General features: G+C 35.7%; 1 protein-coding gene across 2 annotated transcripts in view; it reads right to left on the bottom strand.

Annotated features, from left to right (window-relative positions):
- Positions 1–8,607: 8,607 nt before the first annotated feature.
- The window catches only part of FGF12 (fibroblast growth factor 12), a 411,991-nt gene continuing 405,156 nt past the window's right edge, over positions 8,608–15,442 (bottom strand). For both annotated transcript variants that reach the window (XM_052640903.1, XM_052640895.1), the window contains exon 5: positions 8,608–8,860. In XM_052640903.1, the coding sequence (XP_052496863.1) occupies positions 8,742–8,860 (119 nt within the window). In that variant the 3' untranslated portion in view covers positions 8,608–8,741. The remainder of the gene's footprint in view (positions 8,861–15,442) is intronic.

The raw sequence follows: 15,442 nt of genomic DNA, 5'->3' as shown, positions 1-15,442 counted from the left end.
CATGGACATATTTTTGAAGACAGCAAATTAGAATGAAATGGCAAGGTTAATACATGAGTGTAATTGTAAGAGACATAGTACAGTGATTAAGATATATTATCTTCTAGATAAGCTTGTCAAAAATGATTAGAAAAATAACAATACCAATAATATTTTAAATTCCCAAGAAATACAGTTGTGAAAGCTGATGCTCAGAGAGTTCATGTAACTTCAAACAAAGTATATTCCCTTCTCTGCAGGAAAAAAAAAAGCTGGAAGCTAGTGGAAAATCAGGAGAATTTGAGGAAAGAAGATACACTAAATATTTGATGCACACCCAATTGCTATTACTAGGCAAATACAAACAAAAAACACTCTCAGGTTCTTAAAAACTCAGAAATTTATCAGATTTATCAGCTTATTAAAAACCTTTTAGAGTGTTACCAGAATACTCACTGCAAGTTGACTTAGAGAAGAAAACACTGGATAGAAATTTGAAGAGATCTGGAAACTATTATTGAAATAAGTAAATATACTAAATTTTAGAATGAAACAAAGAAACTAGTGAGAAGCTATTGATTCTGATAAGTGTAATTAATGTAATTATTGAAGAGAATGATGATCAAATTAATGGAGACTCAAAGAAGATAGAGAATTGAAAATAGAGCAAAACCATGTACCTTCTGTAATAGCATGTATTCCCTAAGATAAAGGCTTTTCATCAGAATGATCAGCTCTAATATCTCACCCCAGGTGAGATGAGATAAAGTGAATTGTGTTTTATTCCTGAAAACAGTCTGATCTGATCACACAAAGCTAGGTATAATCACACGAAGTAGAGGATTGACAGCTAATCATTGAATGGAAACTTTGTAGTGTATCTGGACAATTCTGAGCTTGTATCTTTGGGGTTAATGCTTCTCAATGATTTAATCAAGTTAGAATTAGTCTATTGACAAGCCTCCATTTCAATTTAAGTCATACAGATGACAAGGTGAAGAAAATATTTAGGTGTTTTGACAGAAATGAACTGGAATGTGAAAAAATTTTTGATGAGGTCATCAAAAAATACATGCAGTCTTAATGTGATTGTTAGACTATTAAGAATGAGGGAATGCCTCTTGACTAGTTAAATTATATAAGGAACACCATGTTGTATTAAGCATTCCATATTAATAAAATTGGTTCTGAGTAAAACAGAATACTACAGAAGCAAAACATTTAAATTTCTGAAAATCTTTCACAAGTAGGGAATAGTTGAAGAATGTCACTCAGTCATGTCCAACTCTTTGCGACCCCATGGACTGGAGCCCACCAGGCTCCTCTGTCCATGAAGTTCTCCAGGCAAGATTACTGGAGTGGGTTGCCATTCCCTTCTCCAGGGGATCTTCTCAACCCAGGGATCAAATTCATGTTTCCCACTTTACAGGCAGATTCTTTACTATCTGAGCCACCAGGAAAGCCCAGAGAAATACCAATAACCTTAAAATATCTGTAGTCTTTCTTGTAGGTGGAGGATTAAATTAACATTGAGTAGCCCTGAGTGCCTGAATGCTTAGCTGCGCAGTTGCGGCTGACTCTTTAGGGACCCCAGGGATTGTAGCTTGCCAGGTTCCTCTGTTCAAGGGATTTTTCAGGCAAGAATACTGGAGTGGGTTGCCCTTTCCTTCTCCAGGTGATCTTTCCAACCCAGGGATTGAACCTGCATCTCCTGTGTCTCCTTGCATTTGCAGTGGATTCTTTACCCACTGAGCCACCAGAATAGCCCTAGAGAGTGAAATTTAAAAGAATAGTAGACACTACAGAACAAGTTATGAGAAAGAACTTTATAAAACCATTACTGTCCCCAAATGGAATATGATGCTTGAGAGATTAACTGTCATCCAGAGTGTTCAAACATAGGCTATTATCTGCACAGAGGATTCAAGAATGTTATGCATGGCTACCCCAGGTGATTCTGATATAGCAAATGGTCCTGAATTTATGACCTAGACTGAGTATTGAGAGATATTTTAAGATGAAGTTTTTAATGGCCTCATCCAAACAGTGTTTTTACAGGAACAGAAAAGTAGATATGATATAGACCTCTGGTTTACAATAGCCAAACTGCTTTTTCTAGTCCTCTGACAGTCATCTAAAAGCATTGGACATACCAGGTATAGTGTGTGTGTGTGTGTGTGTGTGTGTGTGTATGCATGCACACGTGCACTCAGTCATGTCCGACTCTGCGACCCCATGGACTGTATCTTATGAGGCTCTTCTGTCCATGGGATTCTCCGAGCAAGAACACTGGAGTTGGTTGCCATGCCCTCCTCCAGGGGATCTTCCCAACCCAAGGATCGAAACTGTGGCTTTTGTGTCTCCTGCATTGGCAGGAAGATTCTTTACCAGCCGAGCCACTGGGGAAGCCAGTACCAGGTAAATTAAGTTGTCAAATGGGCCACTTTTCTTTAAAATTGCAGCTCTTCTCTGCCTTCTTCAGGCAGTAGGCAGCGTGTCAGTATCATAATCTAAAATTGCAGCTCTTTTATATCTTCCTCAGTGACCCACACAGTGCCTTTTGCATAGCAGACATTTAATAATGTTTTGGGAACTGAAGCTTCAGTTGCCTTTGTCTTCCTTATGGTTTATGGCTGCAGCTTTAATTCATTAGTACTTGCATTTCTCTGCCAGTTTTTAGAATAGCCAATGAGCTGTGATAGGATATACATTCATTAACAGATAATGGAAAGTTTGCTACATAGCATACATTTCCACAACTTTTTGCTAAATGGACTCTGAATTTCATTCAAGTAGTCACCCCTCATCTATGCAGACCTGTATCTTTGGACAAGTACATCCAACCTAGAAGTCTAGAAAAAGGCTCTGGTTGATTTAAACTAGTCAACATGTCTCAAATTCCACGCCACAGTGGCTTATTGTATGGGGACCCACGGCTTAAACTGGGCCAGTCAGATTCAGGGAGATGTTTCCTGGGGAATTGTGAGAGAATAGGTGATATAAATATTTCGTATCTTGCAACTTGTGTAAAGAATTCTGAACTCTGTGTGTGTGTTAGTCGCTCAGTCATGTGCAACTCTTTACGATCCCATGGACTGTAGCCTACCAGGCTCCTCTGTCCATGGAATTCTCCAGGCAAGAATACTGGAGTGGGTAGCCATTCCCTTCTCCAGGGGTTATTCCTGATCCAAGGGTGGAACCTGGGTGTCCTGCATTGCAGGCAGGTTCTTTACCAAATTCTTTATCTCTGAACTCAAAGAAGGAAGTTATTAAACATGGAGTGGCAGAGTTAAGAGAACTACAGACAAATTCATCACTTGTGGTAAAATGATGTTGTGATCTCTAGACAAAGGACTAGTGTGGTTTGGGCCTTCTGCTGTGAGCAAGCAGAATTGTCCTAACAGATCCAAAGAGTACAGTAATGAAACATTGAAAAACTTTTAATTTTTACTTCTTTCAACTCAGTCCCCCCACATCTCTCTGAACATTCATTCTTTGTTTCATTCACAAGGATTTCCGAGATAAGTTGTGTGTTTTGTTTCTCTGTAACTTTTTTTCAAATTATTTCCTCTATTGGTGGGGCCCTTCGGTGTCTTTCATTACTCTGTATCTATCCCCTTTTCAACCCATGTCTTTCATCTAGGCTAGATTGTCGCAACATCAGTTTTACATAAAATCTTAATAACTATTGTAGTACTTACATTTGGGTATTACATTATTTATGTCTGCCTTTTTGGATTTTTTTAGAGCGTAATTTAGTTTATGATCCCTAAACTCAACTAAGGGTCCAGTTATTAAATTATGAATAAATGAATATGCTGTAAATGGATGTGCTCTAGTTCTTAATTCTCAAAAAGAAAATGTTAGGTTTACCACAAGTAGCTTCAAACTTAGAAGGTTATTTCTACTTTTAACCACAGTGTTCAATAAAAATTTTGATTCATTTTCCATCCATAAATCCAGTTTTGATTTTTTTTATAAGACACAGCACTTTTTCAGTGACATATTATAGGATATATTTTAAAAGGAAAGAGACTTCCCCAATAAATTTAATGTTAGAAAAAAATGTGCAAGTATTTTCTCTGCATGCATACGCATCTCAAGATTTTAATTGCTTTTTACTTCAGGAAGGTTGTGATGTATAAACATTTTACAAATTCGATCTCAAAAAACCAATGATTTGAGTAATCTGTGTTTAATGTAAAAACAAAACATTAATTTGCTTGGTTTCTCATACAATGCATTTATTAAACATTTCAGTCTCAATAATTTCTTAAGATGTTAACATTTAATGGAGCCTAAAACCCGCTCTATTCATGGGAGTATATTTTGGACTTTTGAACAACTTGAAGAAAAAATTAATGCCACAGTCTTTAGGTTGTGCTTAGAGCAAAGACAAAAAACATCCACTCATTCTTTCCAACTAATAAAATATCTAATGATGCAGTTTCTACTATGACATTATTTTAAATTTATTATCATAGTGTTAAATATATTTTTGCTTCTGTTACTGAAGCTCAATATATCATTTGTGAACATTAGTTACTTTCACTTAATTTAGATTTTAAATGTTGATTTTTAACTTGGGTTCCAGGAAAATTCCAGAAAAATGAATATCTGCATTTAGCACGTATTTTTTTCTTGCCCTCAACTATAAATTTTATGACTTACCAGGGAATCTGTCAGGAAGTACAATTCTTCAAAATCCCTTTTTAGAAATAAAAAATAGCTATTTCTGCATCAAAAAAGGGATTCAGAATTACTGACATTCTGAAGGAGTGTGTGCTTTCATTATTGTTCCCACCTGTTTCTTTTTTATTATAAAGTGGCAACTTCTACTTAGAAATATACACTTATATATATGTATATATATATATATAAAGTTTTGCATTCAAACCTCTTTATCTGTAATTACCTACGATGAAAGAACACAAATCAATAAAACTCTATAGAATATATCCTTATTTCAGAAGCATGTGTATATATACACATATATATTTGCAAAACAATTCACTGTTTTGAAGGTGATTTTGATTTATAAAATGCTATTTACAAGTTTATGACAGAGAAATAATCTCAGCCTTTTATGATATTAAAATAAGCAGGGGATTTTTATTCTGGAGTGTGTTTCACCTGGTGCAGATGAAATTGAGCAACATCATGGAAAACCTTCTTGGAGTGTGACCTTAGAGACGAAGCCTTGAAGGTGAAATAATAGATTTGCTATTTCTGGGTTCACGTTGAAAAAAAAGTTACTGTTGATGTAGTCATGCTTCTCCCCCAGGGAATTATTGGTCCCACATTAGGACTGTCAGACTTTTCAACTCACAGTAAGATTCTTCATCCTTTACTTTTGTCTTCATACTCTCATCTCTTATAGTGGTACCGCAGAACCACTCATCTACATAGAATACCTATCAACAGCATTGTCATTTTCTTCAGTATAAGAATTTTTCTAACAGCTATCTGGATTAGAATGAGGCCCATAAAGCATCATTATTTGTGTCAAATTAATGTCTTTTTATTGTGCTAATCCATAACTGAAAGTGTGCTATGAAATTCATATGCAAAATTCAAAACTCAAACTATTACCATGATCAAGGATACGTTGACCTGCTGTCCTCCAGTTTTCTGAAGCATAAAATCTCTGAGTTAGCCAAGGGAACTTCAGCACCATTTTGTTTCTATAGCTCAGACTTCTAGCTTAATCATTAGTAAGGTATTTTGGCCAGAAAACTACTTTGTGAGATTCTCAAAAGTTTCATTTTCATTCTTAAGCCCACTGATTTTGAAACATATTATCAATACAATAAGGACTCTTAGAAAAAGCACATTTTACCTTATACTTACATAGTCAATTACAAAGCTTTACTGAAAGTCATAATTTTCCTGAGACTATCCCAATGCATTTAAGGAAAAAAAAAACAAGTTTACTTATAGGAGAACAAGTAATGGGTGAACTAAGACCCAGAAATTGGATGATGAAAATCAAGATATTTTGCATAAACCTGAAAAGCAAACCATTTAAAATGGCTCATATTTTTGGAGGGAATAGAATAATAATATGTATATATTTGGTAATATTTTAAAAACCTAGATAGTGAATACTGAATTCTTCTATTAAAGGCTTTATGTAAAAAATAAGCAGCGGTTAGGCAGAAGTTCACCCTGTGCTCTAAACCACAGCTTTTGTCAGGTTAATCTGTTAAAGAACTTGAGATTTTCAACAATTTATTTCCTGAAATTAAGTATAACTTAACAAAGCTAATTTCCAAATGTTTCACGATGGTGAACATTTGCTTAAATGATATGGAGAAACACAAAATACAAACTGGGTAGTTAGAACTGCCTTCAGGGCTTTCAGAAAGGGGGAAGACGTGCATCTAGATGTGAAATGATAAACAGCCATTGTAAATAAGGGGAAGAATTTTGCTGGAGATTCATATCTCTATCATATTTTCCATAATATTGAACTAGATAAGATATACTCTATCATGAAATCATCAGGATAATTGAGAACACTTTGTGAAACTGTCAACTGTGTCACTTGTGAGCTTGTGATGTGTGTATATGTGTGGATGTGTGTATGACCAAAAAGCTCAAGTCATTTTATGCTAAATGAGCCTGGGAGCCATTTTGTAGAAGCTTCCTTTTTATTTTTTCAAAAAAAAAAAGGCTTTGTGTTTATAATTTGATTGGTCCTGGAAGTGACAGGTGCGTTTATAATCAAGTGGAATCAAAAGTGACAAGGAGAAATAGAACTAGAGTTGTATTTCTTTTTTACAAGGGCATTCTTTTCCTAGAAGAATAACATTCTTTTCTTTAATTTAAATGCCTTTATTTCTTAGTTTCCAAATACTTGATTAAACAAATATCCCTTGCAGATGTGTGTTCAAAATCCTTGCCGAGATGCATAACTTTTATTCTTTGCAACTGATTACACGAATTCCTTCATTTCATTTTCTGCTCACCTCCTGATAAGAGAAATAGAATACTTGGTGAAGGACACCGACCACTAATGACTGTGTGGAGTGAGGGAAATTACAGTGACTTTGAAAGAATACAGCAACCAATGACAAGGTCATTAAAGTGAGGGCCTAGAGTTTCTGCAAAGTGTATATTTTAGGGAGTATTTGGAATAGTACATGCTGGACGGAAGAGCTATAGGAGAAGTAACATGCTAAGTCTTCTCACTGATAACATCCATAAATCTGCATATATTTCTTAACATTCTGTTGTGTTTTGTTTTGATTTGGATGTCTCTACACCATTCCTGATTTGTAGGACCAAGAAGATCTATTTTTTCCCCAAGGCAATTGTATTCATTTCTTCTCTAACATTTCAGTATTCCTAAATACGCATTTGCCTAGTGTTACACTTCTTTTTTATTATTATTACTTTAAGTCACTCACACAACCCTGTTGTGTGAGCCACAACAGGAGCTTCTGTTGGAACCATGGCTGTTAATTCAGTATTATTTCTCAATGCCCCTTGAAAATCCAGGGTATAACAATTTCCTTCTGTGTTCTAGGAGACAGACTTGTTTTCAATTAGATTTATAAACGAGGCTATCTAGCAACCAACAATTTACTGGCTTCATAAGATAGTAAGTTAAGAATTTCACAGCCATGCCTCCCGATTCCTTGGTGAAATTTGGAAAATGCTACATACAGAAAACTTAGTAAGGTACGAAGGCAAATATTGATATAGCTTGCTTGCACCAACTTCTTAGGATTTATTTCCTTATGGAAAACACCTTTTCTTTCTTTTCTGCTGCAAGAAATGGTATAAAACTCTCTTCTAAGACAGCTAGACATTTACCTATACTCTTAAAGGTGTCAACAAAATAAAACAAACAACAAAAAAATCAGATCAAATGGTAAAACCACATAAGTTACATATCACTGCCAAGGCATGGCAACAACAAAGAATTTCCTAAAAGTTACTTCAATCTTAAAACACGAAATTTTTTTCTAAGTGACTAAAGAAAAAAAAAATTGAGCTCCTGAATTAATACTTTTTAAAAAAATGTGATATTCTTCTAGGAGAATCTGAAACTCTTGTTAGGAAGGAATGAAATCAGCTAATAGCACTAAATTCAACATATGACAATCCTTTGCATAAAACAATCTTAAATATTGATTTCAGGAATAAAATTTTAAAATAAAATTTTTCTTGATGTTAAATTATTCCTGGCTATATACCTTATAGGCACTAGAATCTGTACTTCATACATGTTCAATATTATGGTAAAAAAAATCCTGGAAACAGGCTGCAATTTTGTGTCAATTCCAAATGCCCAAAGAAAATACAAATTCAAAACACACATCACAGCATTATCCAGAGTTTAAGCCATTTAGGATATTACATCGATTTGTAAGTTCAATTCTCCAAAACCCTTTTCTTTAAGGTAATAACTTTATTTCGTCTTTATTATATTTATGTCTTCATTACAATTAGTCCTCTATTAATAACAGCACAGTTTGTTTTAATGCTTGTGGAGTCTTGGTTGATTTTTTCCTCTGCTTTTAGGTGTGCTAATCTTTCTGCATGTGCGTTTCCTACCACATTGCAACAGGCAAGCTTTGGTTCAATTTTCTTGTCCTACACAAAGGAAGATTTTGAGTGCAGAATCTTAGCCACTAGGTCCTGGGTTGTCATTTTATTTTCCTCTCCTTGGGTAGATTTATTGGAAGGAAATGGGTAAAGGGCAGGGGGAGAAAGGGAAGGGATGAAAGAGGGACGAAGGGAAGAGTTCTCAGCTATGTTGACTCTTGATTCACAACTTTGCCTCCATTCATGGTCGGTGTTCCAGAACTTTTCCTTGAACGGCCTTGTTTTTCTCCAATTTCATGTAGTGATGGCTCTCGGTACATACACACTGGAAGGCAAAAATCACATTAATTACTCACAACAATAGTGGACATCAAATTCAGCCTCAATAAACATCTCAGATTTGAATTTATTTAGTGTTCATTCTCATCACTAGCTCTTTTTCCTACCATGAAAACGAGTCTTAACTTAAAATATGTAATGGATACACAATTTTTTCTAGTTCTATCAGTCACACCCTTTTAAGTCTTCCTGAGCTGCAGACATATAAGTGGTTTCTGTTGCCTTATAGATAAGGATTGATAAGTTTTTGCTGTCTACTAACCTATGTAACAGGATTTTTATCTAGAGTGAGAGGAGACATCGGGAGTATAACATCTAAAGGGAGGAAAGACATATCTTGTTTTTCAGACTTTAGTCTGCAATCTAGTTCCGGTAGAGAAAAAAAAAACTCTTATTTATGTGATCTTTTAATCTTTACCTTACTACAAGAAATATGATACTGTTATATCAATTGAAATTTTAGTGCCAAGTTTCAGGGTATCCTATACAAGAAATGATAATAGGAGAGAGAGCAGAGAAGGAAAAAAAAACAACGCAGTTTTTCCAATTTCTTCATATTTCCCTCACCTAAGGTAATGAACAGTCTATGGCTTCTTAGTTATTGATCAATAGGAAATGCGATTATGCAACCTTGAGGTTTCAGTTTGCATCTATATAAACAGTTCTTTTTATCTTCTATTGTTTTGTCTGGCTCTAAAGCTCAGTCATCTGTGAATTATCACAGCTCTTGCTAGATTAACTGCATAGAAAGAACAATGTTTTTCAATTCACAGTTACTCTTGTAAGATAGCATCTATCAGCATATTGAGTACATTAAAACAGATTCATTTTACTGTCGTGAGACAAAAGTGGCTGTATATGAGCATATGAAATATTTACTTAAATATCAAGAGATAGTTTCATCCTTGACTTAGGAATAAACAATTGCATACCCCTATCTGTTGAATAATCACTACAATACCTTGGCAATCTGAATGTTATTTCCAATCAAATTGCTTCTTCCTATAGGATTTGCCCTGGGACTAGAAACCTGAGCATGGTCATGAATAAATAGATGTTGTATGGTGGTTAAGAGCACCAATTTTGGAGACACACTGTCTGGTCCACTTCCACACTCAGCCACTTTCTAGCTCTGTCCAACTGGACACCTAGTAAGCATCTAAAGATGTATAAGAAAAATGAAGAAGCTGATCTCCTCATGAAAATTCTGAATAAAAGATTTCAGAGAACACAGTGATAAACAGTTTTTACTGAAGATACATTCTAAATCCAAAACTAAATTAAGAGAGTTAAGAGACAAGTAAGTTTCTCCTCAGACTAGTTCAGTAATGAGGAGATAGGTTTCTTGCAACATCTCAGTAGGAGGGCTTCTTAAATGTTCATGTGTATTTGAATCACATAGGGGTATTATTAAAATGCAAATTCTGATTCAGAAGATCTATAGTGGGCTTAGATTCTGCATTTTAATAAGTGCCCAGGTGATGCTGAGGCTAGCAAAATCTGAACCACACTGTGGTTAGTATAAAATATATATAAAAGCATGTTGATTCAGTATATCATATACAAGTATTATATGGATTTTAGAATGAGATTTTAAAATATTTGTACTGAATGACCCCTCCAATATCCTCAAAGGACTAACTACCTTTGGCCTCACTAGCAAAGAGTACATAGGAAATTAGTTTAGAAAGAATAGATCCTATAATTTTCAGATAGTACTAGTAGGTAATTCAAGGGTCTGCTTTTCTTTTACTAAAGGCAGAAGATCCTTGCATAAGATTCTATTAAACTCTTGAAATTCTTCAAGCCTAATGTCTCTTGCATATATTTCTGTTATAGGGAAAGTGTCAAAATCCCCCAAACTAAATAATATGTCTATGTGTGCAAAATATATAACCATGTGTTTATAACTGGTTAGTGCACATGGGAACCCAGAAGATGTAATGAAGTGATTGGACTGGAAAGCAATTTATATGATTCCATAAAGCAGTTTTTCCCTACTCTGTCACCTAATCAGCTTTGAAAATCCCCAAACCTGACCTGGGGCTTCCCAGGTGGTGGAAGTGGTAAAGTATCCACCTACTAATGCTTTCCTGGTGGCTCAGATGGTAAAGAATCCTCCTGTAATGCGGGAGACATGGGTTTGATCCCTGGGTTGGGAAGATCCCCTGGAGGAGGGCATGGCAACCCACTCCAGTATTCTTGCCTAGAGAATTCCCATGGACAAAGGAGCCTGGTGGGGTACAGTCCATAGGGTCACAAAGAGTCGGACACAACTGAGTGACTAAGCACAGCACAGCTAATGCAGGAGACACAATTGATCCCTGGGTCAGAAAGATCCTGGAGAAGGAAATGGGAATCCACTCCAGTATTTCCTGCCCAGAAAATTCCATGGACAGAGGAGCCTGGCGGCCTATAGTCCATGGGGTCACAAAGACTATGGACTGCTAACTATGGACTGCTAAATCAGTCTCAAAGAATGAAAAAAAATCTAATAAATTATAAACAATAGATTTTTGGCATGCAAATTTCTAAACTTCAGTTTAGAGACACAAAGAATATTACTCTTAATTTCCATTAAATAATATATTTTATAATTTTTGTGCTTGAATTTCTTAGTGTTGTAATTTCTTTTTAAAGTTTCCTTCTGTCATACACTCTACCCAGACATTTGTTTTTAACTTATATCTTTTTTTTGCTATTTCCCACTTACATATAAAATACCTAAGTTGTGATAACACAAAAGGTTGCCATTATAATTATCATTGCAGATAACTTTACTAATAATGTAATCCTGCTGGCCATCCAAGTAACAAGTCCCCAGAGTTTTCCAAGTTAGCATCTAAACTTTTTCAATGTTTCTGAAACACTAAAAGTCACCAGTGTCATAGCAAAGTGTACAACTTGCTCTTTTTTAAGGACAATTCAATCACAAATTTTCCTATTTTTCCATTAAATGAAGTAGTAAAATTCCAGGTTTGAAAAAAACTGTTCAAACTAGCTGGAAAATTAAGAGTAACAAAACAAATAAATTTAAGTTAATTTCTTGGGCTTCAATTTTCATTGTTACTTTCAGGCTCTCCGATGCCAAACACGGGGTATAAATCTCAATCAAATTTTAGAATTAAAAGGTAATTAAAAGAATATGATCTAATTAAAAGCCAAGAAAGAAATGACAAAACACTTCTCTCAATATAACTTCCTTTGTAGTTGTATCAATACTCCATAACTGTGCTATTCTGTCTGAAAGGTACATAATAAAATGATGATGCAGAATACAAGAAGAAAACAAAGCATAACTGTACTATAAAGTGCATTATATGTCCAAAATATAAACCAAAATTACTGTAATGTACACAATAATCACAATGATAATCTCTAAAATTTGCATGCCAAAAATACATATATTTTAAAAGATTTTTAAAAATACTTTCAGACTGATTTACCAGTCCATATTCAGGTAATGAAATTCCAGCAGGGCTATTTAAAATCTTAAAAGATGATGTTATCAAATATGCAAATTTGGAAAGCTCAGCAGTGGCCACAAGACTGGAAAAGGTCAACCCTCATCCCAATTCCCAAGAAGGGCAGTACTAAAGAATGTTCAAACCACCAGACAATTACATTCATCTCTCATGCTAGTATGGTTATGCTCAAAATCCTCCAAGCTAGGCTTCAGGATTACATGAAGAGAACTTCCAGATGTTCATGCTGGGTTTAGAAAAGGCAGAGGAATCAGAGATCAAGTTGCCAATATTTGCTGGATCACAGAGAAAGCAAGGAAATTCCAGAAAAACATCTACCTCTGTTTCATTGACTACACTAAAGCCTTTGACTGTGTGGATCATAACAAACCGTGCAAAACTCTTAAAAGAGATGGGAATACCAGACCATCTTACTTGTCTCGTGAGAAACCTGTATGTGGGTCAAGAAGCAACAGTTAGAACCCTGTAAGGAACAACTGGCTGGTTCAGGATTGAGAAAGGAGTACAATAGGCTGTTTATTGTCACCCTGTTTATTTAACTTATATGCAGAGCACATCATGCCAAATGCTGGCTGGGTGAGTTAAAAGTTGGAACCTAGATTGCTGGGAGAAATATCAACAACCTCAGATATGTAGGTGATACCACTCTAATGGCAGAAAGCAAAGAGAAACTAAAGAGCCTCTTGATGAGGGTGAAGGAAGAGAGTGAAAAAGACGGTTTAAAACTCAGTATTAAGAAAAAACTAAGATCTCAGCATCCAATCCCATCACTTTGTGGCAAATAGAAGGGGGAAAGGTGGAAGCAGTGACAGATTTCCTCTTCTTGGGATCACTGCATATGGTGACTGTAGCCATGGTATTAGAAGATGATTGCTTCTTGGCAGGAAAGCTATGACAAACCTAGACAGTGTGTTAAAAAGCAAAGACATCACTTTGCTGACAAGACTAATGTCCACATAGTCAAGGCTATAGTCTTTCCAGTAGTCATGTACAAATGTGAGAGCTGGACAGTGAAGAAAGCAGAGTGCTGAAGAACTGACGCTTTCAAACTGTGGTACTGGAGAAGACTCTTGAAAGTCCCTTGGAAAGCAAGGAGATCAAACTAGTCAATCTTAAAGGAAATCAACTGTGACTGATGCTGAAGTTAAAGCTCCAATACTTTTGGCCACCTGATGCGAAGAGCTGACTCAGTGGAAAAGACCCTGATGTGGGAAAGATTGAAGGCAGAAGAAGAGGGCGACAATGATGAGATAGTTGGAAGCCATTACCAATTCAATGGACGTGAATTTGGGCAAACTCTGGGAGATGGTGAGGGACAAAGAAGCCTGGTGTGCTGCAGTCCATGGGATGCAAAGAGTCAGACACAACTTGGTGACTGAACAAGTCAGATCTAACTCTTTGCGACCACATAGACTGTAGCCCGGGATTAATCCCTTCAATAAATCTATGATTTCAGAGTCTTCAAAGCCATTTATTTATTTTCATAGTCAAACTGTCTTTAAATGAACTGTAACAACAGACAGAATTTTGCATTTAACCCTAACTGGGATTAACTGACTTCTCAGTCTGAATGACCACAGAGGGATGAGATTCTCATATAGAACCCAAACTGGCATTTGATTGTGAAGATTTTCCTGGATCTTGCTGGGGAGTGCCAAAACCTGCCCAGGTGGAAATTCAAAGCCATTTTAAACTGACCAACTAAATATGATAACCAGGTGAATAAAGTAGGTGAGAAATTCCTATCCTCATTTTTTAAATATAAAAGAGACTAAGTGACTTCCCTAAAATCAGATGGTGAATAGTAGCAGAGCCAAATGAGAGTGTAGGATTTCAAAGTCTTAACCAAAATTTCTTAATAAAAGCACAGAAACAATTAGTCAAATAAGTGGTGCAAATAATTGTCTTATACCAGACAATTTTAAAGTTATTTCCATATATTAATCTAGATCCAAGCTGGCCTCATTTCTACCAAATATTCCTAATGTCATTAAAAAAATGGAAATGAAAACAAATTCAGGATGCCTATTTAAAATAAATAGGTAACGAGTATTGGCAAGTAGGTGGAGGAACTGGAACCACTGTACACTGATGGAAGGAATTTAAAATGGACAGCCACTGTGAAAAACTAGACAATGATTTGCTCAAAAAATCAAGCATAGAATTACCATATGATCCAGATATGTCACTTGTGGATATATACCCAAGAGAAATAAAAGCAAGGGTGTGAATAGTATTTACACAGCCATGTTCATAAAAGCATTACTTGCAATAGCGAAAAGGTGCAAGCACCTTTGGTTGGTTGAACCAATGAACAGATACACAAAAGGTGGTATATGCATACAAGAAAATATTGTTCAACTTAGAAAGGAAGCAAATCCTAACACAAGCATGGATGAACCTTGAGGACCTAAAGACAAAATGAAATAATAAACCACTGGGGAAGCCTAAGCTAGGCATAAAAGGAAACATTTTATGATTTTACTTATGTGGGATATCTACAGTAGTCATATTAATAAAGTCAGAACATAGAATGGTGGTTTCCAGGGGCTGAGGGAAGGAAGTATGCAAGTAAATACTTAATGGGTACAGCGTTTCAGTTGGGGAAGAAGAAAAAATTTTAGGGACGGATGGTGGTGATGGCTGCAAAACACAGAAATGTACTCAATGGCACTGAAATGTACTCTTAAACTGGTTAAAATGGCAAATTTCACGTTGTGTATATTTGCACAACATACTTAATTATACATAATTTTCAAAAGTCACACACACAGAAACAAACACCTTACATGTAAGCTGTAAACAAAGAAGTGACTATTAAAATCAGAGATGTCCTATTTGTATGGGAAGAACCAACAATTCCCCAATAGTGAACAGTATCAGTCTTAGAACTGTGCTAAGAAAAAGAGAATTGAGATACACTAAGGATATAGGACTGTGAAGAAAGCTGAGTGCCGAAGAACTGATGCTTTTGAACTGTGGTGTTGGAGAAGACTCTTGAGAGTCCCTTGGACTGCAAGGAGATCCAACCAGTCCATCCTAAAGGAGATCAGTCCTGGGTGTTCATTAGAAGGACTGATGCT

Source organism: Budorcas taxicolor, chromosome 1 (assembly GCF_023091745.1).
Source record: "Budorcas taxicolor isolate Tak-1 chromosome 1, Takin1.1, whole genome shotgun sequence".
NCBI classification, from domain to species: domain Eukaryota; kingdom Metazoa; phylum Chordata; class Mammalia; order Artiodactyla; family Bovidae; genus Budorcas; species Budorcas taxicolor.
The sequence above is the reverse complement of the archived record's forward strand: the minus strand, read 5'-3'. Positions and strand labels throughout refer to the sequence as shown.